Source organism: Capsaspora owczarzaki (assembly GCF_000151315.2).
Source record: "Capsaspora owczarzaki ATCC 30864 unplaced genomic scaffold supercont2.16, whole genome shotgun sequence".
Taxonomy (NCBI): domain Eukaryota; class Filasterea; order Ministeriida; family Capsasporidae; genus Capsaspora; species Capsaspora owczarzaki.
The window spans coordinates 654356-681171 of record NW_011887307.1 but is presented as its reverse complement, the minus strand read 5'-3'; the positions used below and the strand labels follow the sequence as shown (position 1 = coordinate 681171).

The 26816-nt window shown below is 54.3% G+C and overlaps 6 protein-coding genes across 6 annotated transcripts; 4 read left to right on the top strand and 2 right to left on the bottom strand.

The window, feature by feature from the left end:
- The first annotated feature begins 21 nt into the window (after positions 1-21).
- Positions 22-5260, top strand: CAOG_07940 (SEC31B protein). The gene is made up of 7 exons (XM_004342978.2): positions 22-358; positions 906-1031; positions 1124-2750; positions 2886-3009; positions 3147-4717; positions 4816-4921; positions 5037-5260. The coding sequence occupies exons 1-7, from the start codon at positions 114-116 to the stop codon at positions 5162-5164; spliced, it is 3927 nt and encodes a 1308-aa protein (XP_004343028.1). The 5' UTR covers positions 22-113; the 3' UTR covers positions 5165-5260.
- A 197-nt stretch (positions 5261-5457) lies between these two features.
- Positions 5458-7764, top strand: CAOG_07939 (hypothetical protein). The gene is made up of 5 exons (XM_004342977.2): positions 5458-5526; positions 6497-6592; positions 6674-7123; positions 7224-7305; positions 7384-7764. Exons 1-5 carry the CDS (start codon positions 5523-5525, stop codon positions 7649-7651), a joined length of 900 nt encoding a protein of 299 aa, XP_004343027.2. The 5' UTR covers positions 5458-5522; the 3' UTR covers positions 7652-7764.
- A 473-nt stretch (positions 7765-8237) lies between these two features.
- On the top strand, positions 8238-11786 carry CAOG_07938 (Ser/Thr kinase). The gene is made up of 4 exons (XM_004342976.2): positions 8238-8310; positions 9770-10084; positions 10224-10697; positions 10896-11786. The coding sequence occupies exons 2-4, from the start codon at positions 9870-9872 to the stop codon at positions 11491-11493; spliced, it is 1287 nt and encodes a 428-aa protein (XP_004343026.1). The 5' UTR covers positions 8238-8310; positions 9770-9869; the 3' UTR covers positions 11494-11786.
- Positions 11787-11820: 34 nt separating this feature from the next.
- On the bottom strand, positions 11821-14188 carry CAOG_07937 (hypothetical protein). The gene has a single exon (XM_004342975.2). The coding sequence runs from the start codon at positions 13946-13948 to the stop codon at positions 11903-11905; it is 2046 nt and encodes a 681-aa protein (XP_004343025.1). The 5' UTR covers positions 13949-14188; the 3' UTR covers positions 11821-11902.
- Positions 14189-14269: 81 nt separating this feature from the next.
- CAOG_07936 (hypothetical protein) lies at positions 14270-22572 on the top strand. Its single transcript, XM_004342974.2, has 8 exons — positions 14270-14301; positions 14801-15486; positions 15578-15958; positions 16061-16291; positions 16435-21627; positions 21735-21888; positions 22000-22165; positions 22256-22572. Exons 2-8 carry the CDS (start codon positions 14872-14874, stop codon positions 22413-22415), a joined length of 6900 nt encoding a protein of 2299 aa, XP_004343024.2. The 5' UTR covers positions 14270-14301; positions 14801-14871; the 3' UTR covers positions 22416-22572.
- On the bottom strand, positions 22473-26804 carry CAOG_07935 (hypothetical protein; the record flags this gene model as incomplete). Its single annotated transcript, XM_004342973.2, has 10 exons — positions 22473-22648; positions 22733-23234; positions 23326-23387; positions 23477-23710; positions 23785-23846; positions 23939-24115; positions 24229-24363; positions 24447-24670; positions 24748-25001; positions 26780-26804. Coding segments are annotated over 10 exons (1703 nt in total), but the record flags the coding sequence as incomplete, so codon positions are not given.
- Between the last annotated feature and the right edge of the window lie 12 nt (positions 26805-26816).

Genomic DNA, 26816 nt, shown 5'->3' with positions numbered 1-26816 from the left:
TTTTTTTTTTTTTTTTTTCTTTTTTTCTCTTTTTTCTCTTTTTTCTCTTTTTTTTTTTTCTCATTTTTTTTTTTTTGCTTTTCCTTCCTTTTTTCCACTTCACTTCTCAGAAAATGCGCCTTCACGAGATTGAGCGCACGTCGTGTGTGGCGTGGAGCCCGCAGGAGACGCTTCTTGCAGCAGGCACGGCCGCGCAGCAGCTCGATGCGACGTTCAGCACCAGCGCCGTGCTCGAGCTCTACGCCGTCGGACCGTCCTCCGGATCCGCATCTGGATCATCCGTTCAGCATCATGGAGAGGGCAGCAGCAGTACCAGCACCAGCAGCAAACCGATTGGCGCTCTTCCAATCTCACAGCGGTGCGTCATCTCGTCCATTCATTCACTCAACCCCTCTTCCCTCTTCCCCCTTCTCCTCCTCCTCCTCCTCCTCTGCGCGCCTGCGTTCATCATCCGCTTGCATTCGCGTTCAGTTCAACCCTAACCCCTCCCCACCCCTAACCCCATCCCCATACCATTTCCCCTATCAAACAAAAGGAGAAACGAGATCTCTTTCAATCTTGCTCCTTCACTCTCTACTTCACTCTCTACTTCACTCTCGACTTCACTCTCGACTTCACTCGGCAGCTTGTTTTACTCTCAATGCATACATTCATTCACACTCGGCCATGAACGCAGACGGGCGAGGATGAGAACATCAACGAGCGGCCAGATTTCCAATGCAAATCGATTGAGATCTCTGCCCTTCTCACCTCTCGCCCTCTTCCTCTCTCTCTCCATTTTCATCGGACTGCGAATTTTTCGACCTCTTACCCCTTGTTGAAAATGATTGCATTTTGAATTGGGGGCTGGGGTGGGTGTTTCCAACAAACTCACTGTTGATCTGTTCCCCACCTCTTTGCTACAGGTTCCAATCGCTCGCTTGGGGTGCGCAGGCGACCAGTGCAAACGACGACGAGTTGCCAGCTGGATTCATCGCGGGTGGCATGGATGGCGGCGTTCTCCAGCTCTTCTCGGCTGCTGCCATCGCCCGGTAAGGCGGCTCATCATTCGTTCATTCTATTCATTCTGCAGTGCTCGCTCATCCACATCTATCTCTCACTCTGCACTGTTTTCACAATCCAGTGGTGACATCAACGCGGCGATCGTCGCGCGCACAGAGCAACACAAGGGCCCCGTTCGCACAGTCGACTTCAACCCGTTCCAGGCCAACCTGCTTGCGTCCGGCGCGTCCGAGTCTGAGATTTTCATTTGGGACTTGAACAACATCTCCAAGCCGATGAGCCCCGGCGCTCGCACTCAGCCCCCGGGCGACATTGTGTCGCTTGCGTGGAACCGCCAAGCGCTTGCCCAGCACATTCTGGCCACGACGTCGCAGACGGGCCAGTCTGTCATTTGGGATTTGCGCAACAGCCGACCTGCGATTCAGTTCTCCGACCCGTCGACAAAGTGCCGCTGCCGTGCGATTGAATGGAACCCCGACGTGGCCACCATGCTGGCCACCGCCAGCGAGGAAGACCGCGCTCCCGTCGTGCACATCTGGGATTTGCGAAACGCGTACTCGCCCCTTCGCACCCTCGAGAGTCACACCAAGGGCGTCCTCTCCCTGGCCTGGTGCGGCAAGGACAGCAGCATGCTGCTCTCCGGAGGCAAGGACAACCGCGTCGTGTGCTGGGACCCGGAGTCGGGCAAGTCCGTGTGCGAGTTGCCTCAGGCCGGTAACTGGGTGTTCGATGTCAAGTGGAGCCCCAAAAACCCTTCGTTGGTCTCTGTCGCGTCGTTCGACGGGCGCATTTCAGTCCACTCCATGACAGAGGATGGCGCTGATGCGACAGGCGCAGGCGGGGCCCATGGCTTTGACTCGCACCATGCCCAGCTCTCGAGCTCGCAGCATGCGGCAAATGTCTCGTCGCTTTTTGGCGGGGCAGCCGGCTCTGACTTGTTTGGCTCGCAGCACCGACAGCAGCAGCAACAACAACAGCAGCAGCAGCAGCAACAGCAGCAACAACAGGCGCAGCAGCCCTTGCGTCCTGGAATGGATCCTGAAGTTGCCAAGGCTCTCGCTCATCCTGCGCCCTTGCGCAACCATGCTCCGCGCTGGCTGCGTCGCCCATGCGGTGTCTCGTTTGGCTTTGGCGGCAAGCTGCTGTCGTTTGATGCGTCGTCCCGATCTGTCAAGGTGCAGGTGGTCGCGACCGAACGATCGCTGCTCCAGCGTGTTGATGCGCTTCAGGCTGCGCTGGTCGGTCAGAATGGCCCGCGGTCCCTGGCAGAGTTTTCCGTGGCAAAGCTCCAGGCTGCGCAGCAGACGGGCGATAAGCTGGACACGAATGTCTGGCAGCTCATCCACGCTCGTCTGTCCGGTGTCGGGCATGCCCAACAGCTCGGCTTTGATTCCGCCGATCTGGAGCGTCGCATTGCAGCACTCGGCATCTCGCTCGAAGCGTCCTCCCCTCTTTCGCCAGCAGCGTCGCACAGCAACAACATTGCGGATGGCGACGCCCTTGGTTCAGAGTTGGACTCTGGCTCGCTTGATGCCTCATCGCGGCCGTTGCAGCTCGTTTCTCACGACGAGAACGAGTCGCTCATCATCCGGGCTCTGATTGTTCGCGACTTTGAGCGCGCCGTTTCGCTGTGCATTGAAAACAACCGTCTCTCGGACGCGCTGCTCATTGCTCCGCTTGGTGGCCCCGCTCTCATTGCACGGACTCAGAATGCCTATTTCAAGCGTCAGCCCTCCGACTTTACTCGCGTAAGGGTTTTTTTTTTTTTTTTGTTGTTGTTGTTGTTGTTGTTGTTGTTGTTGTTGTTGTGACTGGGCTTTTTTTTTGTTCGTGGCGCTCACGGATTTTTGTCTCTCTTTCTCTCTTCTCTCGATTTGGTTTAGATTTTGTCCATCATCACCCACAACAGCTACGCTCGCCTTGTCAGCTCGGTTGATTTGCGACATTGGCGCGAGGCGCTTGCCTTGTTCTGCTCGTCCCATCCCCATAGCTTTGCCCAGTTCGCCGGTACGAGTTATTTGCTGCAAATGACTCTTTTTATTTTCTTGTTTGCGTCGCTCAAAATGTGGTCCTGACTTGGTTGTTTCGGAACCTGTTTGATGCTTGCGGCTTCTTTTTTTCTTCTTTTTCTTTCTTTTTTTCAGGCTCCCTTGCCGAGCGCCTGCTCACAGAGGGCGGCGACGCTCTGCGCATGGATGCACTGCAGTGCTACATGTATGCTGGCAACTTTGTCAAGTCTGTAGAGCTGTGGCTCGCCCTGCACGGCGATCGCGCGGACGCGTTTGCGCTGCAAGACACCATGGAGACGGCTCTTGTCTTCCGCCAATCGCTGCTCTTTACGGGCGAGCGTCAAGGCCAGCAAGTCAGCGCCGAGGAGCAGGAACTGCTCCAGCCCAAGTACCGCCACTACGCTGATTTGCTCTCCTCCCAGGGTCGTCTGCAAACGGCGTTGTCATACTTGAACATGACCAGTGCGGCAGATGCCGATTCTGTTTTGCTGCGCTACCGTTTGCAAGTGGCGACTGGAGCCGGTGGCAAGCCCGTTGCGCCCTTTGAAATCAAGCAGCTCGTTTCAACCGATGAACTGCTTGCCAAGAAGGCGCAAGAGCAGCGCCAGCTTCAGTTGCAGCAGCAACAACTGCAACAGCAACAACAGCAGCTGCAACTGCAACAACAACAGCAACTGCAGCAACAGCAGCAACGACAGGCGTATCAACAACCAAACCAGCTGTTCCAACAGCAGCCGAATGCTGCTGCTCATTCGTCGTTCCAGACCCCAACTCACGGCGGCTACAACTCGCAAGCTTTCGCCCAGCCATCGCCTTTCCAGCAATATGGCGTCCCATCGCAGCCTCAGCAGCCTCAGCAGCACTTCCAGTCTCCTGCGTCGAGCAATGGATTTGCTGGATTCGCTTCCCCGTACGACAACTCTGCCGCTCTGAACAACAACAACAACGTCCCGTGGAATCCTGCGGCCAGCGCCTCCCCTGGCCGTGTGAACGGAATGCAAGCCCCGCTTTCGACGTTCAACGCGGGACCCACTTTCGTCGGTGGAACTCTTGCCAATCAGCCTCCTGTCGCCGCTGGACCGCCGCCGGTCGCCGACAAGCGCTGGAACGATCCTCCTCCCGCCCTGCTGTCCGAGCCTGCTGCGGTTGCTCGCATGTCTGCTGCTGCCGCTGCGCCCATCATGTCTCCGCTCGGCGCTCCTGCCGGTTATCCGGCTCCGGGCGCGCCGGGTCAGCCCTTTGCAAGCCCTGCGCCTCCTGTGCAGCAGCACCAGATGCAGCCGCTGCCCCAGCAGCTGTCGCCTTACGGGTTCTCGCAGCCTGCCCCAGCCCAACCTGCGCCGCCACAGCAAGTCGGCGTGCCGCAGCAAGCTGCTGCCACTACTGCGTTTGATGCGCCCTACCAGGCGCCTGCTGTCGTCCAACACCAGCAGCAGCCCGCCTCTGCTCCGTTTGGCGCCCCTTTCGTCGGACAGCCAGCATTTGCCCAGCAACAGCCGCAGCTCAACCAGTTTGGCCAGCCACAGCCGCAGCACCAGTTCCAGCAACCCCAACAACAACAACAACAGCAGCAGCAGCAACAACAAGCGCGCCCTGCTGCTCCGCCTGCTCCCGTCGCCGAGCCCGAACCTCCCATGCCGGAGGAATATGCGCCCATTGTCGCCGCTCTGGATGCCGCTCTCGAGCCCTTCCGCGCAACGCAAGCTGTGAGTAGAACAAAGTGGCAAAGTTGAATGTTGAGAGCTTTTTTTCTTTCCTTGAAATGGTCTGATTTTGTTTCCTTGTTTTTCTTCGCGCAACACAGAGGAAGGTGGAAGACATTCGTCGTCGCCTCGGGGCGCTTTACGCCAAACTCCGTCGTCGTCAAGTGTCTGAGCACGGCATCACCCTTTTGAACCAGCTTGCACAAGGTAGGGGTTTGTGGCATTCTTTGTTGGATGTTTTCGGAACTGTTGTCACACACTTGGTTCGCTCACGCTGCTCGACATACTTTTCCTCGTTTTTGTGTGTGTTTTGCTTTTGCAGCTCTCGGTGCAAACAATGCTCTTGCCGTTGGCCAGATTCATCACATGCTCGTGACGTCTGTTGCGGATGGCGGTGATTGGATTATTGGCATCAAGGGTGTTCTTGGTCTCATGCGTGGTGGCGCTTAAAGTGGCGAAAAACAAAATGTCGTTGTTTTTGAATTTATTCCTGGTTTTTTCGCTGCCTCTTTCCTGTTGCGTCAACTCTTCATTTGCGTCCTTTCATTCTCGTCGAGATTCGCTTACACTTTGGGGTGTGGCATGAGCGAGTTTTGGGGAACAAGAGAGGTGGAGCAGGGCACGGCACGTCACAATCACAGTGTGCCTTTTTCCCATTCCTCTCCGCACGCCCTGCCTTAATTCAGTATGCTGCGACCATTTCGGCAACTGGGGCGGAAGGGCTTTGATGTGCACGTTCGAATGGCTTGGGGCAGATCAACCTTCCTAATCCAGTGCAGTCTTATTCCCACTATTCTGCAACAAAATCATGTGTATGACCCTGAGATTGACCACCAAATCGTTCAACCTTCCATCGTCGCTTCATTGGAACACTGTTTCTTGCATTTTTGCTGCCCGTCGACTGGGTTGCAATGCGACTGGGTTGCAAAACAAAGTGAAAGGAAAGGAAAGAATAAAAGAGAAAAAAAAAGCGACGTTTTGAATTCAATCCTTCTCGTCGCTGCTGTCATTCTCGTTCTGTGGGTGAACACTGCATCGTGTACGCAACGAGCGAAACTCGCTGCACTTTGCAACCACCACGTTGCTCGTCCTGGTGGTGGTGGTGCTCTCCTGTGCTTGCCTCGCTCTCAAAACGCCATTGCCATGCATTTCTCATTCTATTCTTCATACTTTGTTAAAAGCATTGTTGCTGCTGCAGGCGCTTTTTGGCTCACAGTTCCAGCCATTATCGTGCAAACGTCCATACACACACGCACACGCACACATAATTGATGTGCGCAGCCGTTCGTTTCACAGCGCAGAACCGCGCGACGCAATTCCAGCATGAAATGGATTGTCGTTGCGGTCGAATTCAGTGTTTTAAGATTTTATTATTTTTATTTTTATTATTTTTTATTTTATTTTTTTTTTTTTTTTTACTTTCCTTTTTTCTTATTTTCAGTGATTTTTTTTCTTCGTTCTTCGTTCTTCGTTCTTCGGTCTTCGTTGAATCGATTTGTTGCTTTCGAGTGTCGGGTTTTTGTGATGAATCTCGCGAGCAATTTGCCAATTGAACATTGAGTGCCGACAAACAAACTCCCAAATCCAGAAAGCGGTGGGAAAGGGGGTGTGTACTTGCCATTTCAACTGTCTGTTGCCATTCATGGATTGAGCTCAGCAATCAAGGCGGCAGATGGGGCAAATGGGGTGCAGTCGGAAAGCATTTTGCAAAAACACCTCGTTTGTTCAACCGCCAAGTTGAGAACGTGTCTCACTTTTTCAACCTGTTGCTCGTTTCCACAGCCCAAAAGTGCCAAAAGTGCCACACCGATGTCGACGGCGATGGCCTCAAGCTCGAGAACGGAAAGATGTTCCACAACCACTGCCTGACTTGCGCTGGTACGTTTGACTCACTTTTTGTGGTACATTCATGCTAAAAGTCTCAACAACTCACAACAATAACAAAATAAAAACTACCAGAATGCAGCAAATCACTCGATGGCGCCTTCTACGATCGCGACGGCTCGTATTACTGCCCTGCCGACTATGTGCGCAAGTTTGGCAAGTACTGCGCAAAGTGCAAGCTGCTGATCGACAACGAGGGCATCTTGGTCAGCGGCCAGGACTTCCACGCGTCGTGCTTCACGTGCACCCACTGCTCGAATGTCATCAAGCCCGGCGACACTATCGTTTACAAGAACGGCGCGCCGCTGTGCAGCCACTGCGGCTCGCAATGCTGCTCGAGCTGCGACCTGGTCATCACCTCCGACTACCTGACCGCCTTCGACCGCAAGTTCCACAGCACCTGCTTCCGCTGCGCCGAGTGCGGCTGCGCCCTCGGCACCAACAAGTTTGTCGAGTTCAACGGCAAGCCTTTCTGCGAGGCTGACATTCCCAAGGTTCAGCAAGCCCACCACGACGCCGACACTGGTATTGTTTTGCTGGTCGTTTTTGTTTCGTTTCCGTGTTTTTTGTGCGAGCTGTTTTGCTGTGATGTTGACTCTTTTCTCCCATCTTGCGACATGACCAGACTGTGCTTGCTGCCGTCGTCCGATTGGCCAGAACGAAGCCATCAAAGCCTTGGACCAACACTTCCATTCTTCGTGCTTCCGGTAAGGTGCTTGGAAGGACGGTATCTAGAGCTACGGACGCGTGACTCAACCATGACGCAACCAACTGTATTTTGCCAGCTGCGATGTGTGCAAGTGCGAGCTCTCTGGCTCGTTCTATGAGCGAAACGGCAAGAACTACTGCGAGCGCGACTACCAGAGCAACCATGGCGTGAGCTGCAGTCACTGCAATCTTCAGATCAACGGCGTCTACCTGCAGCTGGAAGACAACAAGTCCTTCCACACTGGCTGCATCCGTTGCCAGACCTGCCAGTCGCCATTCAGCGAGGGCGACAAGATCTATCTGCGGGAGCAAAAGCCCTACTGCGAAGCGCACCAGCGGGCTTAAGTTGCATTCGGCTTGCTGCTCCATTCAAACCCATGGCCAAGTTTCCTGTTTTGCTGGTTTGCTTGCCCCGCATTGCTTGTTGTTCTGGTAATAAAGCACGATTTTCATTCTCCTTTGTCGTCTTCCGTCTGTCCACTGCTTTTCTGGTTTATTCGTTTCTGTTACTGATTGCTCTCATCGGACTCGTTCTTTGAGATATCGACCAAGGCTTTCATATCGCTGTTTGTCGGGGCTTGTTGATGATGGGGGTTGTCTGTTGGCCCAAAATCGTCAACCGTGAGATGCCATTTGGTCCCCAGACCGCTCACCTAGTATTTACCCATGTCTTTGAAGCCATTTCTGAGCTTGGCAGGTTTCGTCTACGCCTTGTCTTAGTTTCCAAGTGATACACTGTGTCAAAATCTGTCCTTTCAGCACAACCCGCCTGGAGCGCCGGCGTTCTTTCCCTCCTTCCCCCGTGAGAAATGAGAATAGTCTCCTGATGATCTTTTGGACGAGTCGAGTGGTTTGCTGACAAACGCGAGCACTCCGTCGCATCACGAACGTTGACTCGCACTTTGTCAAAATCCAGTCTCCTTTTTTTTTTTTTTTTTTTATTGTGTGTTTTTGTGTTTTTTTGTTGGTTTTTTTTTTTTACTTTGTTGCTCACTGTTTTTCTGGTAAGGGCTATGTTTTTCTAATGTCGAGTTTTGCGGCACAGTGAGATCTCGTATCTCTTTTCGCATTTTTTCCGCTTTTTTTTTTTTTTTTTTTTTTGGGAGTCGAGTTGTGATGAAAGCGACCGCTCCACATGCTCGAACGCGGCGGCTGCCTCAGCGCGACACACGCACGCTGCGATCGCCACCGCACCGCAAGGACTCGCGCCATGTGATTGCTCGTCTGCCCGGCGCGACGAGGACGGGCCTACTTGCAGCAGGGAACTCGCCCTGTGCAAAAACGGCGCGGACGAATGAACGAGTGGCAAGCAAAACGAAAAAAAAAAAAAAAAAAAAAAAAAAAAAAAAAAAAGACTTGTCAGGTTTTTTTTTTTTTTTTTGAAGTCTGCGTCATTTTCTTTGAGTGTGTGCCTGCGTTTTCCCTGCGCGTCGCACGTGAGGACGCACGTCAGTTGAGAGTGGTGGGAAGTGGCTTTGTGGCATGCGGCAAGCGGGGGTGGGCAGCAGCAACTGAGGAAAAGAGTGGCTTCTATCGAGGACGTGCTCATTTCGCTTGAGGGCGAACGAACGCGGGTTTGGCTGTTTCTGCGCTTCGGTCCCGCGTCCAGAGCAACACCCTTTTCTCCCCTTTCTTACACAGCAGGGCCTGTGCTTGCCATGTGAGGAGGGGGGAGGGTGAGCCGCGTCCTTGCTTCGGAGGGTCGTTGGCCAAGAGGTCACTACGCTCTGCTTGCGTTTCGACGCCTTTGCTTCTTTTTTGTCCTTTCTCTCCCTCCACCCCCTCTTCGTGCTGCTGGCTTCTGTGACCCGGCGTCACACTGGTGTTGAGCTGGTCTGCTCCGCCATTGCCCAGCAGCGGTGACGCCGACGAGCAGCTGCAGCACACTTTGAAAAAAAGGCGGCTTTTTTTTCCCTTTTTTTTTTTTTTTTTTTTTTTTGAAGTCTAGCTTTTCCATTCGCTTGGCTTTTGTTCGCGGCTTTTTTTCCCCTTTTTCTCTCTCTTTCTCTCTTTCTCTTTCTCCAGTGTCCAAATGCAGCATGAGGGTGTGGTTTGTACTCTCACATCCTGTCTCTCTCTCTCTCTCTCTCTCTTTCGGAAGTCTGCTCAACTCGCTTTTGTGCTATCTGAGCTGTGTCGAATCTGGTGTTTTTCCCTCTCTTTGTTTTTTTTTCTTTTTTTTTTTATTTTCATCTTCAAGCTCGTCCTCGTCCTCGTCCTCGTCCCTCTGTCTCTGCTGCCTCTCTTCTTCTTCTTCTTCTTCTTCTTCTTTTCTCGCTTCTACTTTGTCAACCTGCTTCATTCGCCCGACACATACCGCGCTCTTGGCCATTTTTGTGATTGGAACATTTTCTCGCTCCCGCCCACCAAGCCCAAGCTGCATGCACTCCCTCTACGAGCAACACTCACTCACTCACTCACTGTTGCACTCTTGCACTCGTTTGAACGTTGGTTCTGACACAGACCTAGACACGAAGCAACTGCCAAAACGTGTTCTCGCTCTGTCTCGCTCTCTCTGCCACACCGATTGTAGAACAAACGAAACTCTGATCCCCACACCACCATGGAGCTTCGCGTCGGCAATAACAACAACGAGTACCGCCTCGTGCGGAAGATTGGCTCGGGCTCGTTTGGCGACATTTACCTCGGCACCTCCATCACAACCGGCGAGGACGTGGCGATCAAGCTCGAACCCCTCAAGGCCCGGCATCCCCAACTGCTCTATGAAACGCGCTTGTACAAAATTCTGCAAGGTGGCACAGGCATTCCGCACGTCCGGTAAGCGAGAGGGGAGGGGGTTTGCGTTTGGGGTCGATGAATTTTTTTCTTTTTTGTCTGCGCATGTTCACTCACTCGTCTCTCTGTTTCTTTGCAAAAACCCAAACCCCAACACGCACTCACCCACCCATTTACTCAGCTGGTATGGTGTCGAAGGCGATTACAATGTCATGGTGATTGATTTGTTGGGCCCAAGTTTGGAAGACCTGTTCAACTTTTGCAACCGGCGCTTCACGCTCAAGACGGTTCTGATGCTTGCCGAGCAAATGTTGACACGGCTCGAGTACGTGCATAGCAAGCACTTTATCCACCGCGATGTCAAGCCAGACAACTTTTTGATGGGCGTGGGCAAAAAGTGCCACCAGGTCTACGTTATTGATTTTGGCCTGGCCAAGAAATTCCGTGATCCAAAGACCAAGCAGCACATTCCGTACCGCGAGGACAAGAACCTGACTGGCACTGCACGCTACGCATCGATCAACGCACATCTGGGCATTGAGCAAAGCCGCCGCGACGATATCGAGTCGCTCGGCTACGTGCTCATGTACTTTAACCGAGGAACTTTGCCCTGGCAAGGCTTGAAAGCAGCCAACAAGAAGCAAAAATACGACAAGTGAGTGTCTTGCGCCCGCAGGAAGGACTTTGGTGGACTTTGGTGGTAGATGCTCTAACTTTTTTTGTTTTCATGGTTTCTTCTTTTCTCTCTCTCTCTCTCTCTCTCTCTCTCTCTCTCTCTCTCTCTCTCTCTCTCTCTCTCTCTCTCTCTCTCTCTCTCTCTCTCTCTCTCTCTCTCTCTGTCTCGCTCAATCAGAATCTCGGAGAAGAAAATGTCGACACCAATCGATGTGCTCTGCCGAGGATATCCGATCGAATTCCAACAGTACATTGCCTACGCGCGCAACCTTCGCTTTGAGGAACAGCCCGACTACTCGTACCTGCGCAACCTCTTCCGCACTCTGTTCCAGAAGGAAAAGTACGCCAACGACTTTGTCTTTGACTGGATTTACGTGCTGCGACAAAAGCAAATCCAAAAGGAGGCGGAGGCCAAGGCCGCCCTCGCTGCCCAGCAAAGCCTGCAAGCAACGGGCACGATGACCTCCCCAGACCAGCTTGCCGCCATGCAACAGCACTATGCACAGCAAATGCAGCAGCAACAACAACTACAGCATCAGCAGCTCTTGCTGCAGCAGCAACAACAGCAACAGCAGGCGACCTCTGCCGCCATGGCTGCCGCTGCCGCCTTGCAGCAAACAGGCATCAGCACCGCAGTAGCCCCATCACCAGGGCACACGGGTCTACGGGAAAATCCCGCGCTTGGAGCACACTCGTCCACGAACACTAGCATGGCCGTCATGCCACCGTCACAAGCCCCGTCAGTCATGTCGCCCCAGCGCCCACCTCACATGTAAACCCACCCCCTTTTCTTGGTTCTGTTCATTTTATATTCCCCTGTTCCACATAACTTTTTTGTTTCCTTCATTGTATCCGCCTTGGTGCTATGCTTGGCTGTTTGGTTTTTTCTTTTTGTCCTGTTCTGTCCTGTTCTGTTGTGTGCGATTTTTGTCCCCCTTTTTTCGTGTGAGTGTGTTTGTGGTGTCCTCTTTGCTCTTTTGATGTAGTTCTTTTGCTCCCGCTGTTGTCGTCGTCCTGCCTTCGCGCTGTTGCATTTTTTTTTTCCGACCTGCCTTTGTTGTTTCACGAGATAAACATTGGCTTTTTTCACATTTGGACTGGAACAAAAGTTGGACTGGAACCAAAAACAAGAAATGAACACAAGGTGACATTGATTTTCAGAACAAACACAAACGACATCCTTCCTCAAGAAGTCTTCTCTTCAATATACTGCTGGAGAATGATAATGGCGGAAGTCAGACCTGCAGCAGAGCCGAGCACGAGAAGGGCAATCGCGCCCATCTTGCGCCGATCTGCACGGATGTTGAGCGGGGCTATGCGAATGTAGAACAGCGGAGGAAGCACATAGGCAATCGTAGTGCTGGTCAGTCCGCCAAACAGGCCAATGACGGTCGCGAGCTCCGGAACGGCAATCGCCACGAGATAGCCCACAGAGACAATGCAGACAGTCTCGATGGCAAAGCGACGATACGACTGCTGGCTGTTCGGGAAGAGCAATCGGTCGACAGAATAGCGGCATGGGAAGACAATGACAGGGTACGACAGAATGATGCTGATGGACGTGGAGAGCAACAGAATGGTTGTCGCAGTAGAGTCGGGATAGTTGAGCAGAATGTTGCCCTCGGCAGTCTGAGGATATTGGAGATAGCCAAAAAGGCCAGAAAAGACGTACGCGCTGGCTGCCGCGGCGACGGAGAACGTGACAACCTTGCGCGCAAGCGAGTCGCGATGCTGCAGATCGTCTGGAGCGATCGGATGCTTGAGCTCATTGTAGATCGGGAACAAGGCCTGTTGCGAAGAAAAGGCAAAAATGAAGATGGGCAGGGACTGGAAAAAGCCAGCGATCGTCCCGCCAAACGAGAGGTCGCCCCCAATGCCGTTTTCCGCAAAGTAGACGAGCTGCAGAATGATCAGGTAGACCAGCGGAAGCAGGGAGAGAAGCGACGTCAGCTCCAGGTACCGCATGTTCTTCAGGAGGCACAGAGGCAAGATGAAGCACACGAGACAGAGGAAGCCGAGGAAGGCGCGGTTGGTCATCACGGAGTCCGAGCCGTCCGCCACGCTCAGTGCAAAGTCGCGGATGGCATCCGTCACAATCACCATGTAAGCGGATAGCGGCCCAAACGAGTCAATGATGATAATCACCTTGACCGCGGTTGCGGCGTGTGGACCCATCGAGCGCAGCGCCAGGGTCTCGTAGGTGAAGGCGTTTCCCATTCGGGCGCTCCACAGCAGCAGGGCGAACGAGTAGATGGTGACGAAGGAAACGAGCAAGAGCAGGAACAGGCCAACGCCGAGACCCGCGTGACGGAAGGCAAACGGCAATCCCAAAATGCCAGCGCCGACAATGTAGTTCATGAGGTTGAACACTGCACCCGGAACGAGGAAGCGCGCTGCTCGACGCTGTGCGGGAGTCATTTCTGCCTCCGGATGGTGCTTGCGGCCGCCGCCCGAGCCAAACTCGGCGCTGCTTCCTGCTCCGTCGTCTGAGAATACTTGGTGGCCGTTTACGGAGGTATCGTTGTTGTCATTGTAGTCGTCGTCGTCGTCGTCATCATCATCATCATCGTTATCCATGCGCATGATGCCATTTTGGTCGCTGGTACTTGGCGGTGAGCGCTTCTTGCGAGGCGATCGCTGGGAGGACGTTGACGGCGTGCGGAATCGGTACGGTGCAGACGCAAAGTGGCTTGGCGAAGTGGGCGCTGCAAACTGCGCGAGTGCGACGCCGCCTTGCTGCTCTGATGTCTGCTGGTGGGTCCCATTCGGTCGGATCTGGGCCTGGCTGACGTCCTGTTGTGGTGGCCAGTGCTGGTTGCCCGCAGCGGGATTCGCATTGGGATTCGCAGCCGCATTCGCATCATGCGCCGCCGTCCACGCCAAGTCGCTCTCGGTTGCAGTGGTCCCTTGCAGCTGGAACACGGGCGACGACGCTGGCAATGGTGCTTGTGCCTGTTGTCCTTGATGCTCGGCGGCGGGGTGGTGTGTGTATGGCCATCCCTGCATGCTACTCGACGGATTGAAGCTCGAGGTCGAAGCGGGCGATGGCTGGAACGGGTTGGACAGTCCGATCTGCCAGTCCTCCACCGCACTGCTTGTCGTACTGACACCCGCACTGGCACTGGCAATGTCACTGGCACTCGCAGCATCCACGAAATCGGGCGCTGGGGTGGTGCTGAACGACGCAACGTCGCTTCCTACCGCTGCTTCTCCGATCGGGCTGCTGCTCATTCCTCACCTCGACTCGACTCGGATTGCCTTCCCAGCTCGCCCAGTTCCACTTCCACTTCCAGATCGCCAATTGGAGTTCCAATGCAAGTACAAAGTCCAAGAATTCGCCTGGAAAACGAGGAGCCACTTGTCGTTTGAACGAACGATTCAAAAACCAGCGTTGGCGAAATTTTGAGTGATGAAACGAAATCACTTCAAAAACGAGTTACGCTCAGAATTTGAGTGAGATTTGGTTGTTGTTGTTTTGAACTGTTGTTATTGTATGATTGTATTATTGTATGATTGTATTATTTGTATGATTGTCTGATCATTTCAGGATCAGCTCCCATCATTCTCACTTTTCTCTCTTTTTTGTAAGTTCTCTGCTTTTTGTATGGATTTTGCATTGGAATCGGTTTTCCAGGTTTTTTCTGCTCCGATCTCTGCGGCGTTTGTTTGAATTCAAGTGGTTTTTTTAAGTGCTTTTTATTCCTAACCTTGTTTGATGTATTTTGAGTGGGGTTGGTTTGAGTTGGGGGTTAGGAAGATAGGGGAAGGGGAAGGGCGCTGGAGTGAGTGAGGACCACTTCCACGTGGAGATGGAAGACTCGGTTGCCCCCTTTTCAATCGGGGAACTTGGCTCAGGCTTCCCCCCTCTTCAACAATCGTCAATAAGTGACTGCCATTGTCAACCTGTACAAAGTGTTCAAAAAAGACCAACGGTGCAGCAAGGAAGAGAGAGAGAGAGAGAGACGCTGGGGCTGAAACGCAATGGAAGCGAAGCAAACACACATGTACCCCTCTGCCACTCAGTTCACTCACTCTGCCACTCAGTACAACTCGGAACTCACTGTATGGATGCACTGTTGACAGAATCGTACTTCCCTCTTCTCTCTCTCTCTCTCTCGCGCTTTTCGTTCTCGAGCTCTTCTCTCTCTGCACACATGGTCACCAAGAAGCCATCGCGCGACAACGCGCCGCCCGCAGCAGCCAACTCAAGCTCAAGCTCAAGCGCAGGCAAGCCAGCACATGCTGCTGCTGCCGCCCCGAGTGCGCCCGCCGCGCTGGACGACTCGGCCGCGGCTGCAGCGGCTGCAGTGGCCAACAAGAAGAAGAAGCCATCACAAGCAGCCAAGCCAGCAGCAGCAGTCGCAGCCGCCAAGATCGCACAGCCAGATGAAGAAGACAGTGCTCCTCCCAAGCCAGCAGCAGGCAAGCAGACATCGCGCAAGGCGGCTGCTGCTGCAGAGACCGCCACTCCCATGGAGATTGTCGATCCAGACAACTTTCCGCGTGGTGGTGCTGCCGTTCTCACGCCGCGCGAGCTGAAGACTGCTCGCGATGAAGCCAAGGACGATGCGCTCTTCCAAGAAGCCAACGAGACAGATGACGCCACTCCGATGGACATGGACTTGGACGAAGACACTCCCAAGCCAAAGACGCCCAAAAAGAAGGCAGCACCCACTCCCAAAAAGTCAGACGCCACAAAGACGAAGCCTGCCAAGGCTGCCGATGCCTCTGAGGACGAATCTGGTGCCATCGAGGCCCTGTCCTTCAAGGTAGGGTTTCTTTTAGAGTCTTTTTCTCTTGTATGTCAGCCAAATTCTAATTCACTCACACTCAACATCTCTTTCGTTTGGAATCATGCAGCGCCTTGTGCCCGGGTTGGTGTTGCTCGGTGCCATCCGAGAGGTCGGTGAAATTGATCTTCTCGTGTCGCTCCCGAACGCGCTGACTGGCTCCGTCCGCATTACGGACATTACGGAAGAGCTCAAGACCACCGTCGCCCAGATCACAGCCGCCGCCACCGACGACGAAGACTTTACAGACAAGCTCCCAAAGCTCGCGTCCATGTTCTCCGTTGGCGACGTTGTGCAGTGCGCCGTCTCCAGCGTGGAAGGCAAGGTGGACGAAGACGCCGGCGAATCCAAGCCCGCCTCTGACAAGCCCGTCAAACGCCGTGTGCATTTGACGCTGCTCCCCTCAGCCATCAACCGCCAGCTCACCTTTGAGACCATTCTTCCCAACCAGGTATGAGCAGGCGCATGAAGCAAAGAAGGCATTTTCCCCTGTCGTGTTTTTTCGTTCGATTTGTTCCTCATCATCGTCGTCCCAAATTGCCTGCAAACACAGATCATCCCGGCTTCGGTCAAGAGCGTGGAAGATCACGGTTATGTGCTGTCTATCGGCTTGGAGGGAGTGCATGCCTTCCTTCCCAAGGGAAACAGCACCGCATATCTTAAGGCTCGCGGTTCTGGAGCGCTGGCGCCGGGCTCGTATGTTCGTTGTGCCGTCGTTTCTGCATCCAAGATGTCCAAAGTCGTTACTGTCACGGTCGATCCTGCTGTTCTCACCTCCGCTGTGGTATGTCACACTCGGCGTTGGACGCTCTTTGTTCGACTGATCCTGGGAACGTGTATTGATGCGGGGTTGCCCTCTTTTTGTTTTTGCACTCATTTTCTCCATGTTGTTGTTGTTTTGTCTCCCTTGTTCTTTTCTTGATTTAGGTCACGGCTACCCCGTCAGCCTCGTCGCTGCTGCCTGACATGCGCGTCAAGGCGCGCGTCACGTCAGTGTCCAACTCTGGTGTCCGCGTCTCGTACGCTGGATTTGCCGGTACCATCGACCTGTATCATTTGGGCGACACGCCTGCTAGCTTTGCTGAGGGAGGTGCCAAGACACTGGAAGCCATCAAGGAGCTTTGCCCGGTCGGCAGCGAACTCGCGGCTCGTATTCTTTTCGTCAACGCCTCGGCCAAGACCATTGCGTTCACCATTCGCCCCGGTCTTTTGACTCACCATGTTAAGCCTGCCACCGACCTCCATATTGGCGATATCATTGACAAGACGCGCGTGCTCACCGCCGACCCCCAGCTGGGCCTCGTTCTCCACCTGCCTGTCGGCAACCACATTGGCTTTGCGCACATTTCCAACCTGTCGGATGATCGCATCGGTCTACTTGGCAAGAAGTTTGCCTCCAACTCACAACACCGCGCCCGCGTCATTGGCTACAGTCTGATTGACGGTCTGTTTTTGGTCTCGCTCCAGCCTTCGGTTTTGAAGCTGCCCTTCCTGCGCATTGAGCACATCAAGCCCGGCTCGCTTGTGACTGGAACGGTGCTGGATGTTGTGCCTGCCGGTGTCACTGTGCAGCTCACAGACACCATTCGCGGCTTCATTCCCGGCTCCCACATGTCGGACGTGCAGCTCACCAAGGCGCCCAAGCACATGAGCGCCGGTGCTTCCGTCGAGTGCCGCGTCCTTGAGGTCGATACTGAGCGCCGTCGCGTCTTCCTCACGCACAAAAAATCGCTGGTCAAGACCTCGCTGCCCATTGTCGCGGCCTACACTGAGGCGCAACCAGGCTTGGTGACACAAGGCTTCATCACAAGCGTCAAGCCGAATGGATGTGTCGTCACCTTCTTTGGCAAGGTGCACGCCTTTGTGCCCAAGAGCGAGTTGAGCTTGGGCGCGGCAGACCCCGAAAAGTTTTTCAAGCGCAACCAGGTCATGAAGGTGCGCATTCTCGAGCTCGATCTCACTGGAGAGCGTCGTCGATTGATTGCCTCCTTCAAGTGGAACGAAGAGAGTGCTTCCCAGCGCGTCTCCTCCGAGGCCTTTGGCAAGGACTTGCAAGTCGGCTCGATTGTTTCTGGCACAGTCACCTCCTTTGACGAGACGTCTCTGACCGTCCTGGTCAAGGACTCGCATGGCGAGACGGGCTCAATCACCATTCCGTCGTCCCAGCTCACAGATCACGTCTGCCACGAGAAGCAGCTTTTGCGCGTGTACGCTGAAAAGGGCTTTGTCCTCGATCGCTGCCTTGTTCTTGCAAAGCCGGCACCTGGCCGAATTGAGCTCTCCCTCAAGCCCTCGTTGCTGGAAGCCGCAGCCAGCACCAAGGTGCTGCCGGCCGTTTCGACCCTGGCCACTGGCGCTGTGCTGCCCGGCTTTGTCAAGTCAATCCAGCCCTACGGTGTGTTTGTCGGCTTCCTCAATGGCCTGACCGGACTCACCCACCTGACGCGCCTTGCCGGCCATTTTGTCACCGCCCCTGCCGAGGAGTTTGCCGTCGGTCAGTCTGTGAAGGCTGCCGTCGTCGAAGTGGACCGCGAAGACAGCAAGCTGACGCTTTCCCTCAACGACAGCGCCGTCACTTCCAGCTCCTCGTCTGCCTTTGTCTCGACCTTCTTTGCCGAGCAAGACACCATTATTCGCCGTCTTTGCGCCACCGCCAAGCCCCATGAAAGCGCCCTCGCCATTCCTGCGGCACGCAAGCGTCTGTCGGAAATTGCCACTTCCATTACTGTTGAGGGCACTGTGACCCAAGTGAAGGCCACTGGCGCCATGCTCGACCTCGGTGAAGGTGTGAATGGCTGGGTTTCCAAGGAGCACCTTGCTGGAAGCAAGCCTGCCGTCAATGGCAAGCTGACCTGCGCCGTCCTCGACGTTGATCCCATCGCAAATCTCGTCGATCTGTCGCTCAAGCCTGAGTTTGTCTCGGCCAGCGCCAACCCGTTCGAGCCGCTCCAGGCGCACTTTGCCGCTCCGGCGCCGTCTGGCACTTCGACGCCAAAGTCCAAGAAAGGCGCTGCCTCCGCAGCCGCTGCAGCTACCCCTGCGTCCGGTGTCACCATTGACGCGATCGTCGAGCTGGTCAAGCCCGAGTACTTGATTCTCTCATCGGCAGCCGCTCCTGGCTCTCACTTTTTCGCCTCGTGCAAGGACTTTAACACTGCCGTTCGTGGCGCCCCGCACTACAACGTTGGCAACGCCGTCAAGGTCCTTCTCACGCGTTTGCCAGCGGCAGTTTCTGCCCCAGCAGCGACCAACAAGGGCAAGGGCAAGGCTGCCGCACCCGCCGCTTCAGACAGTGTTGACGTGCTTGCCAACCTGTCCTCGCGACGCGCTCTGGCTGTTGTGCAGGGTCGCAGTGCCGCCCCTGCCGCTGAAGCAACCAACGGCCATGCCTCCGCCGCCGCCGCCGCCACATCCAAGCGCGCTTCTCGTCCCACGATGGACAACGGCTTCAAGTCTGTCGATGACGTCAAGCTTGGCCAAATGGTTCAAGGCGCTGTCATCTCGACGTCGGCAATGCACGTCAATGTTGATCTTGGCAACAAGGTCCATGCTCGCCTCTTCATCACGGAAATTCTGGATCACTCTCACGTTGAGCAACCTGCCAACAAGCGCTCTACTCCTTCTCACACGGCTGCTGCGGATGAGGTGAATGTTGCAACGATCGACCGCAACAACCCTCTGGCGTCCTTCCAGCCCGGCATGCGCTTTTCCGCCCGTGTTGTCGGTTTCCTCGACAAGCACTCGCACACCTACCTTCCCATCTCGCACACTGTCGGTGGCACCCGCAAGCTGGTCGAGCTGTGCATGCGACCTGCCCTGCTTGCTGCCCAGTCTGTCGAGTTGATTACCATCAAGTCCCTGACACAAGGCCAGCTTTTGGACGGTTATGTTGACGAAGTCCGATCTGACAAGGTGGAGGTCTCCGTGACCCCCTTCATCAAAGTCCGCGTGGCGGACTGGGAGGCAACTTCCGACTTGAAGGTTTTGCAGACCATTGTTTTCCCGCACGCCAAGCGCCCTCTTTCGTTCATGGAGGATGACAGCGACCTTGAGGATGGCGCAGACGACGACGACGACGACGATGATGAAGACGATGAAGACGCCAAGAGCGATGCAGAATCGGACGAGAACGACCAGCTCCAAACAACTGGGCTGGCTGCCATCTACAAGCCACAGCAGCATGTGCGTGTCCGCGTTCTGCGGGTCAACCGCCACAACAAGCGCGTTGAGGCCACCTTGCGTATTTCAGAGGAGCGCTCCACTGGCGAGCACGCACTTGGATCGATCGTCACCGTCAAGCGCATCCTGGCGAACGACCAAGAGCTGACTGTCAAACTGTCGGACAACACAAGAGGCTACATTAACATTACCAACTGGAGCGATGATTACGGCGACCAGAGCCATCTCCGTCCCCCGTCTTCGACCTTCATGCAGGCGATTGTGGTCGGTCGCGTAGTGCGTGCATCGGGCGATGACCGCCTGGAGCTCAGTCTGCGCCCCAGTCACTTTGCATCTGCTGCAACCCTCGCTGGGCCCCCCGCAGCCACGTCCACCAAGAAGGGCCGCAAGACTGCGGCTGCGCCTGCGGCCCCAGCGCCGACTGCTAACGTTCGCGACCCGGTCATCCGCTCTGTTGAGGATGTTCGTGTGGGCCAGATTCTTCGCGGCTTTGTTCGTCACACGGACGAGAAGGGCTGCTTTGTCAATCTTGGTGTCAACGTGGTTGGCCGAGTGCTGATTTCCAATCTGTCCGATCGCTTCTTGCTCAAGTGGCGCACCGCCTACTCGACTGGTCAGCTGGTCACGGCCAAGGTTTTGGCCGTGGATCTCGCCAAGAAGCAGATTGAGCTTTCCTTCCGCAAGGAGCACATTGATCCCGAGCATTTTGTTCGCGCAGTCAGCCTCAAGGAGATTGAGGAAGGCCAAAAGTACAATGCCAAGGTCACTGGTGTCGAGCGGTACGGTGTGTTTGTCAAGATTGAGAACAGCGACATTGCTGGTCTCGTGCACGCGTCCGAGATTGCCGACCACCAGGCTCCCGAAAACTTTGGCTCGTTGTTCGAGGTTGGAGACAGTGTGCGCGTTCTGATCAAGCAGATTGTGCGCGAGAAGGGCAAGAAGGCCAAGATCAACTTTAGCATGAAGCCTTCCCATTTTGCCGACGAGATGGAAGCCGAGGCTGACGCAGACTCGCTTCATGGCAAGCTCCTCGCGCTGCACGCCAACGAGCAGACGGCTGGTGAGGAACGACCAGGCAAGCGCCGCGCCGACGACGCCCCAGCAGCCGATAATGCGCCCGCTGCCCGCACGGGCAAGAAGGCGCGTGTCGAACCTGAGGCTGAGGCCAGCAGTGACAAGGTCACCAGCAAGCGCAAGGCCGAATCCGAAGCTGACGCGGCTGACAGTGGCTTTATCGGCTTGGACGACTCCTCCGTGGAGCAGCCCGTCAAGAAGTCCCGTGCCAGCAAGAAGGCTGCAACGGAAGAGCCTTTCGTGCTTCCCCAGGCTCCTGCCGGCGCTGCCGATGTGCCAGTTCTGTCGGTTGCTGCTGGTTTTGGCTTTGACGCCATGTATGGCTTGACGACTCGCAAGTCCACCGACAGCGATGACGAAGGCGATGCAGTCGACGACGGCGAAGACGATGAGAATGGCGACAATTCTGACGATAGCGACGACGACGAAGAGGATGGCACCTCTGCATCCTCTGCCCGGCGTCAACGCAAGGCCGCCAAGAAGCGTGAAGAGGCCGAAATTGCCCAGGCCGAGCAGGCGCTTCTCACTCGTGATGGCGCTGCGCCCGAAACTGTTGAGGACTTTGAGCGTTTGGTGCTCGCCTCGCCCAACAGCTCGTACGCGTGGATCAAGTTCATGGCCTTCCATCTTAGTCTGTCTGAGGTCGATCGTGCCCGTCAAGTGGGTGACCAGGCGCTCAAGACGATCTCGTACCGCGAGGAGCGCGAGCGTCTCAACGTGTGGGTTGCCTTGCTCAATCTCGAAAACAAGTTTGGCGGCAAGGACGCCGTCCAGCAAACCTTTGATCGCGCCGTCGCCAACTGCGACCCCAAGGCCGTTCACCTGCAGCTTGTTGGCATTTATGAGCAGACCCCTGGCAAGAAGGAGGTTAGTCCGGGGTTTTGTTTTGGGGGTGGTGGTTTTTTGTTGTGGATGATGATAGTGTTGTTTGATGCTGAATCTGGGTTGTTTTTGTTTTGTCTCTGCGTGTTCAGGCTGCCGAGCAACTCTACAAGACTACCTGCACCAAGTTCAAGGACAGTAAGAAGGTTTGGATCCAGTACGGTCTCTTTAAGCTGCGCAACGGCGATGTTGAAGGCGCACGTGCCATTCTCCAGCGCTCCCTCAAGAGCCTGCCCAAGCGCAAACGTAAGCGAGTGGACTACTTTGAGGAGGGGGGGGGGGTTCTAATGGGCTGCTGCTGCTGCATCCGTTGCACTCATATCTCCTCGCTTCTTTTTGTCATTTGTTTTCTTGCAGATATTGCCACCATTTCCAAGTTTGCTCAAATGGAGTTCAAGCACGGCGAGCCCGAACGTGGTCGCACCATCTTTGAAAACATTCTCGCCACCTACCCGAAGCGCCTCGACTTGTGGTCTGTGTATCTTGACATGGAAATCCGTAACGGCGACGTGTCGGCGACCAGGCAAGTTTGCGGATGTGATTTTTTGGCTTGTGGTGGTGTGTTTGAAATGAGCGTGCTTGCTCAACCCTCTATTGCTCTTGTCATCTACAGGAACGTGTTTGAAAAGGTCACCAACATGAACATGTCCTCCAAGAAGATGAAGTACTTCCTCAAGCGCTGGCTTGATTTCGAGAAGATTCACGGCAACAAGCAGTCGGCTGACCACGTCAAGCTGAAGGCCAAGTCTTACTTGCAGTCCAAGATGGCCTAAGCGCTGAAAACTCTGTCATCTTAACATTGGTTGAAAATATCTTGTTAGAAGCATCACTACTTTTTCAAAAATTTATTGAACGACCATGTTTTTTTTTTTGTTCAACAACTGCAAACAGAATGTAGCCATACCATCAGTCCAAATCCCAGCAGAAGAGACACAAGCAACGCACTCATGACAATGAACGGAGCCTGAAAAGACTTGTTTAAATTTGACCGGCTTTTTCAAGATTTCTAGTAGCAAAATAGTCGACATTAACACTCGTGAGTCCCTTCGCACAGCCTTTTCACATGTATCAAACTCCTCAAAATACATACCGGAACTTGTCTTTGAGATCCACCGAGGTGCGAGAGCTGGCAAACTTGTACTTGCCCAAAATTTGAGTCCAAGACTTGCCGAAGCGACGGAAGCCGTCAATCAAATTCCGCACTTCAACGTCAGACCAGCGGACACGCGCGCGGCTTTCGTCCTTCTGTTCGTTGCTGCTTTGAGGACTGTGAGCAGATGGCGGCGTGAAAGTACTGGGGATCCTGAAGGGATGGGAAGGTTTGGAGGGCGTCGAACTGCTTGAGACATTTCCAGAAGAACGTTGGTTGGTTTCCGCGGCCAAACGAGGTTGCTTCCCTCGGGGTGAGGCAGCGCTGTTGTTGGCGTCGTCCAGAGCTGCATCTGCTGCGGTGCGACGTCTAGCGGATGTGACTTCGGCGACGGGCGGCGAAGGACGGGTGGATGGCTGGATGCCCTGTCGCTGTCGCACTTGATCAAGGATTCGCTCTTCATTGTGATCGTCAGACTCGTCAAAGCGCGACGAGGGTTGGTCTGCAGTTTGTGGAGCAAGTGGTGGTGTTGCAAGAAGCAAAATGAACAAACGTTCACAAACTCGAATCACCCGCTCGAGAGAATTGCATACCGGAACGCGACGACTTGCGGAATTGGGGGTCGACATCGGCAAGCGGGTCTCGACCAGTATTTCTGCAATCAACACCCAAAAAAAAAAAAAAGACGGTCAGCATTCACGGAGGCGATTGTCGTCCAATTATCAGAGAACAAAAAAAACCTACAGCAAGGCACGCGATTGTGCTTCGAGGGCTCGAAGAGTGGTACTGGTGTCCGCGGAGATGGAGGACGAGGCTTGCGCGCGGCTGGAGGAGGCCGCGTGCTGAGGGGCTGCCGGTGCGGTCGAGGACGCGACAACGTTGCCAGGCAGCTTGGTTTGCGTCACGACCTTTTCCCAACGGTCATTCGAACCTCCAAGCAAGTCAGTGTAGACTCGGTGAAGCATGCTGGCAGTCAATCTGATCCAAAGGTTACAGAACAAAGCTGAGCATGCGTTGATGAGCCGCAACAAGTAGCAACGAACGTCACCTACTTTGGTTGAGCACCATTGGTTGCATTCAATGGCTCGTTCGAAGCTGAGGGCTTGGTTACCAACTACCGCAGCCGCAGCAAGAGTTGGATGAGTGATGGCAACCAGTCCACGTTGCAGCAGTACATTGGAACCGTCCCAAACAGAACAAACCTACCGAGACCAACAACAAGGGTGGCATGCTGTCGTTGACTGCGCCAAGGAACTGCATCACACGTGCGGCAAATCCAGCCCAGTTGTGCTTGGTCAGCAATGCGTGAGGCACGTCTTTGGCCGAGCTGCCGGTCGGGAATGTCTGCGCGCCAACTTTGAGCATTTCTTCTCGCGTCTTGGCCTGTTGGGTTGGCAGCCAAGCATGAGCGAGCGGGTAATGTGTGAATTGATGAGAAGCAAGCACGCGGCAAAGCAATCCAACGGGGCACAGGCAACGAGCAATTATTTGCTTACAACCACCGCGGTGAATGCGGGATCAATGTCGGTTGCATCCGCCGCATGCGTGGGAAAGAGCTCGTCAATGTTCTCGTGGAATTGTCTCGCAAGCTCTTTCGTGGGAGTCTTGTTGCGGATTCCATGAAGGCAAATCTACAAGTCGCAAGCATCAAGATGAGATGCGTTCGAAAAAAAGTCGCGCTAGCAAACAAGGTGGGGCAAAACTTGACACGCACTTGAACTCGAAATTCAACGCCAAGGCTGAAAATCTCCTGGCGCATGTCCAGGGCCTCTGTCAGGCTGAGAGCAAGGTCCTCGAACGCGCTGGCGGCCAACTTGATGGCATCCACGCATGCACTGGACGTTGGGGCTGCATGCGTGCGCAGGAGGCCTGCAATCTTGGCCATATTCTTGCGCACCAACACCTCGGATGATGGCGAGGCGTGGAAATTTGCGACCGCTGCAAACGAACAAAATAGGCAGTAGTGAGTGTGACATTTCGGGACGAAGGAGGACTGCACTTTGGCTCCCCCTTACCAATGGCTAGGCCAGCCACAGACGGTGGAACGCCTTCAATGTTATCCATGAGAATACGATAGTACACCCATTGGGCGATCGCGTCCATGATGGTCGCCGTTTCGGCATCCTGGGTGTCCGAAACCATGTCTTGCGCTGAAATGTCGTCGTCGTCGCTCGCAGCACTTGCCGCGGCTGCAGCACTGGCCTTCTTTGAGGCTGTAGCAGCTGCAGATGCCTTGTTTCGAGTGGATGGCATTATTTCACTTTCCGACCTGTGCATGGTGAGAAGAAAATAAAAAATAGGAAAGAAAAATCCGAACATCAAACGTTAGCTCCAAGTTTTCAGAAGCATCAAATAGCAGCAATCAAAATTCGCACGTCCAATAAAAACTTTTTCACAACTACACATTTTGACAACGTTCATCAAAAAACTGAGACCTCAAAAAAAAAAAAAAAAAAAGGCGGGAAAACTTCACTATTTTTGAAATGGCTTTTTCGACTTTTGTTTCGCTGCGTTTAGCTTGCTTTGTGCTTTGGTTGGTTGACCGTTCGTCCCCGCGCGGCACGCTGTCAGAACTGCTGAAGCGGCGACAGTGTCACTGTCGGAAATACCGCCAGCGCACCGCATCCAACTGTCGGCGAAGCTGATCGCTGGACGGGGAAAAAAAAGGCGCAAATTTTTTTTCTTTTTTGTTGCAAATCCTGTTCGCCTGCAAACGCCGGCGCGCTCTGTTCTGTCGCAAGCAGCGCAATGTGGCTGGGCTCAATCCTTGCGACACGTGTCAGCCTTAAGACAAGCTCAGCCGCGTTGCAGTTGCGGCAAGTCCAACCAAACGGCAGCAGCACAATCAAAAACAATATGAAACTAGGGTTTTAGGGTTTTAGGGTTACGGAAACAAAGACTAAACCCTAACCTAACCCTAATACAAAAAAAACCTAACCCTAACCCTAACTGAACGCAACCCTAACGCAACCCTAGCACAGGCTCAACCACCTCCAGCCCTTCTCTGCTCCCCGGTGGGAATGCTTCTCACTTGTTGGTAGTCAAAAGAGTCATATGGCCCATGGGATGCTGCCTGATCGAGGCCATCCAACTTGGCTCTCTCTCTCTCTCTCTCTCTCTACCTCGCGTTTCGTTCTTCGTCCTTGGAGAACAGCGATACAGGCGCCTTAACAGCCCTCACACAATTAGTCAAACAGAATGACCAGGGTAGCTCTCAGATGTGACGTTGAATCCATCACAAAGCGGCTTGGTTTTCAGCGCTCGCTCTCTCTCTCTCTCGTTAATCCGCGCCACAATCCCGCGACCAGCTCGAAAGACGAGCCATTCGCTTTGCCTTTGACGATGTGTCATCCTTTTTTTTGGGGGGGTATCGTGTCATAACGGCTCACTCTCTGTTTCATTGCTTTTTTTTTTTTTTTTTTTTTGTTTCAAGGTCAGGTTTTGACTACCCCTTTTTTTGTTGCTGGCTGTTGCTGCTGTTGCTGTTGTTTGTCGCGTCTTCGATTTGATGCACACACACATCGCACACACGCTGCACATGAGCCTTCCACGTCGGTGCGCACCAAACGCACATGGAAGCCGAAACAAACGCGCGATCGCCCAAGGCTCACTCTCAGGCACCAACTGTGCCCGCTAGAGCAGCTTGATCCAGCTCGATCTAGCTCGATCTAGCTTGTGTAGACGACGGTGATGGTCGCGAGTGGGGTGTGCGTGTTGTGTTGTGTTTGGGGGGGGGGGTGCGCAAAGAGACGCACAATGAATGCTTTTGCACCGAAAGCCCTTCCCGTCGCAGAGTCGCATGACAAGGCTGACGAGGGAGGCGGAACAAGTCACATCGAGAGTGGGACGTTGCTGTGTCCTGGACTGACGGCGGGAGGGGAGGGCTGCACACTTCAGGCTGACTGATCTGTTCATCCATTGTTCCTCCCTAGATGTCTGATACGCATGTACTGTGGCAGCGTTACTCTGCCGCAGTGTCTTCCTCTGATGTCGAGTAAGTATCGTTCAAAGACCTGGCAGGCGTGGTCGTTGGCGCTGCACGCTGACCTGCGTTTGGTGTTTGGCGGCATCATCCAGACTCGAC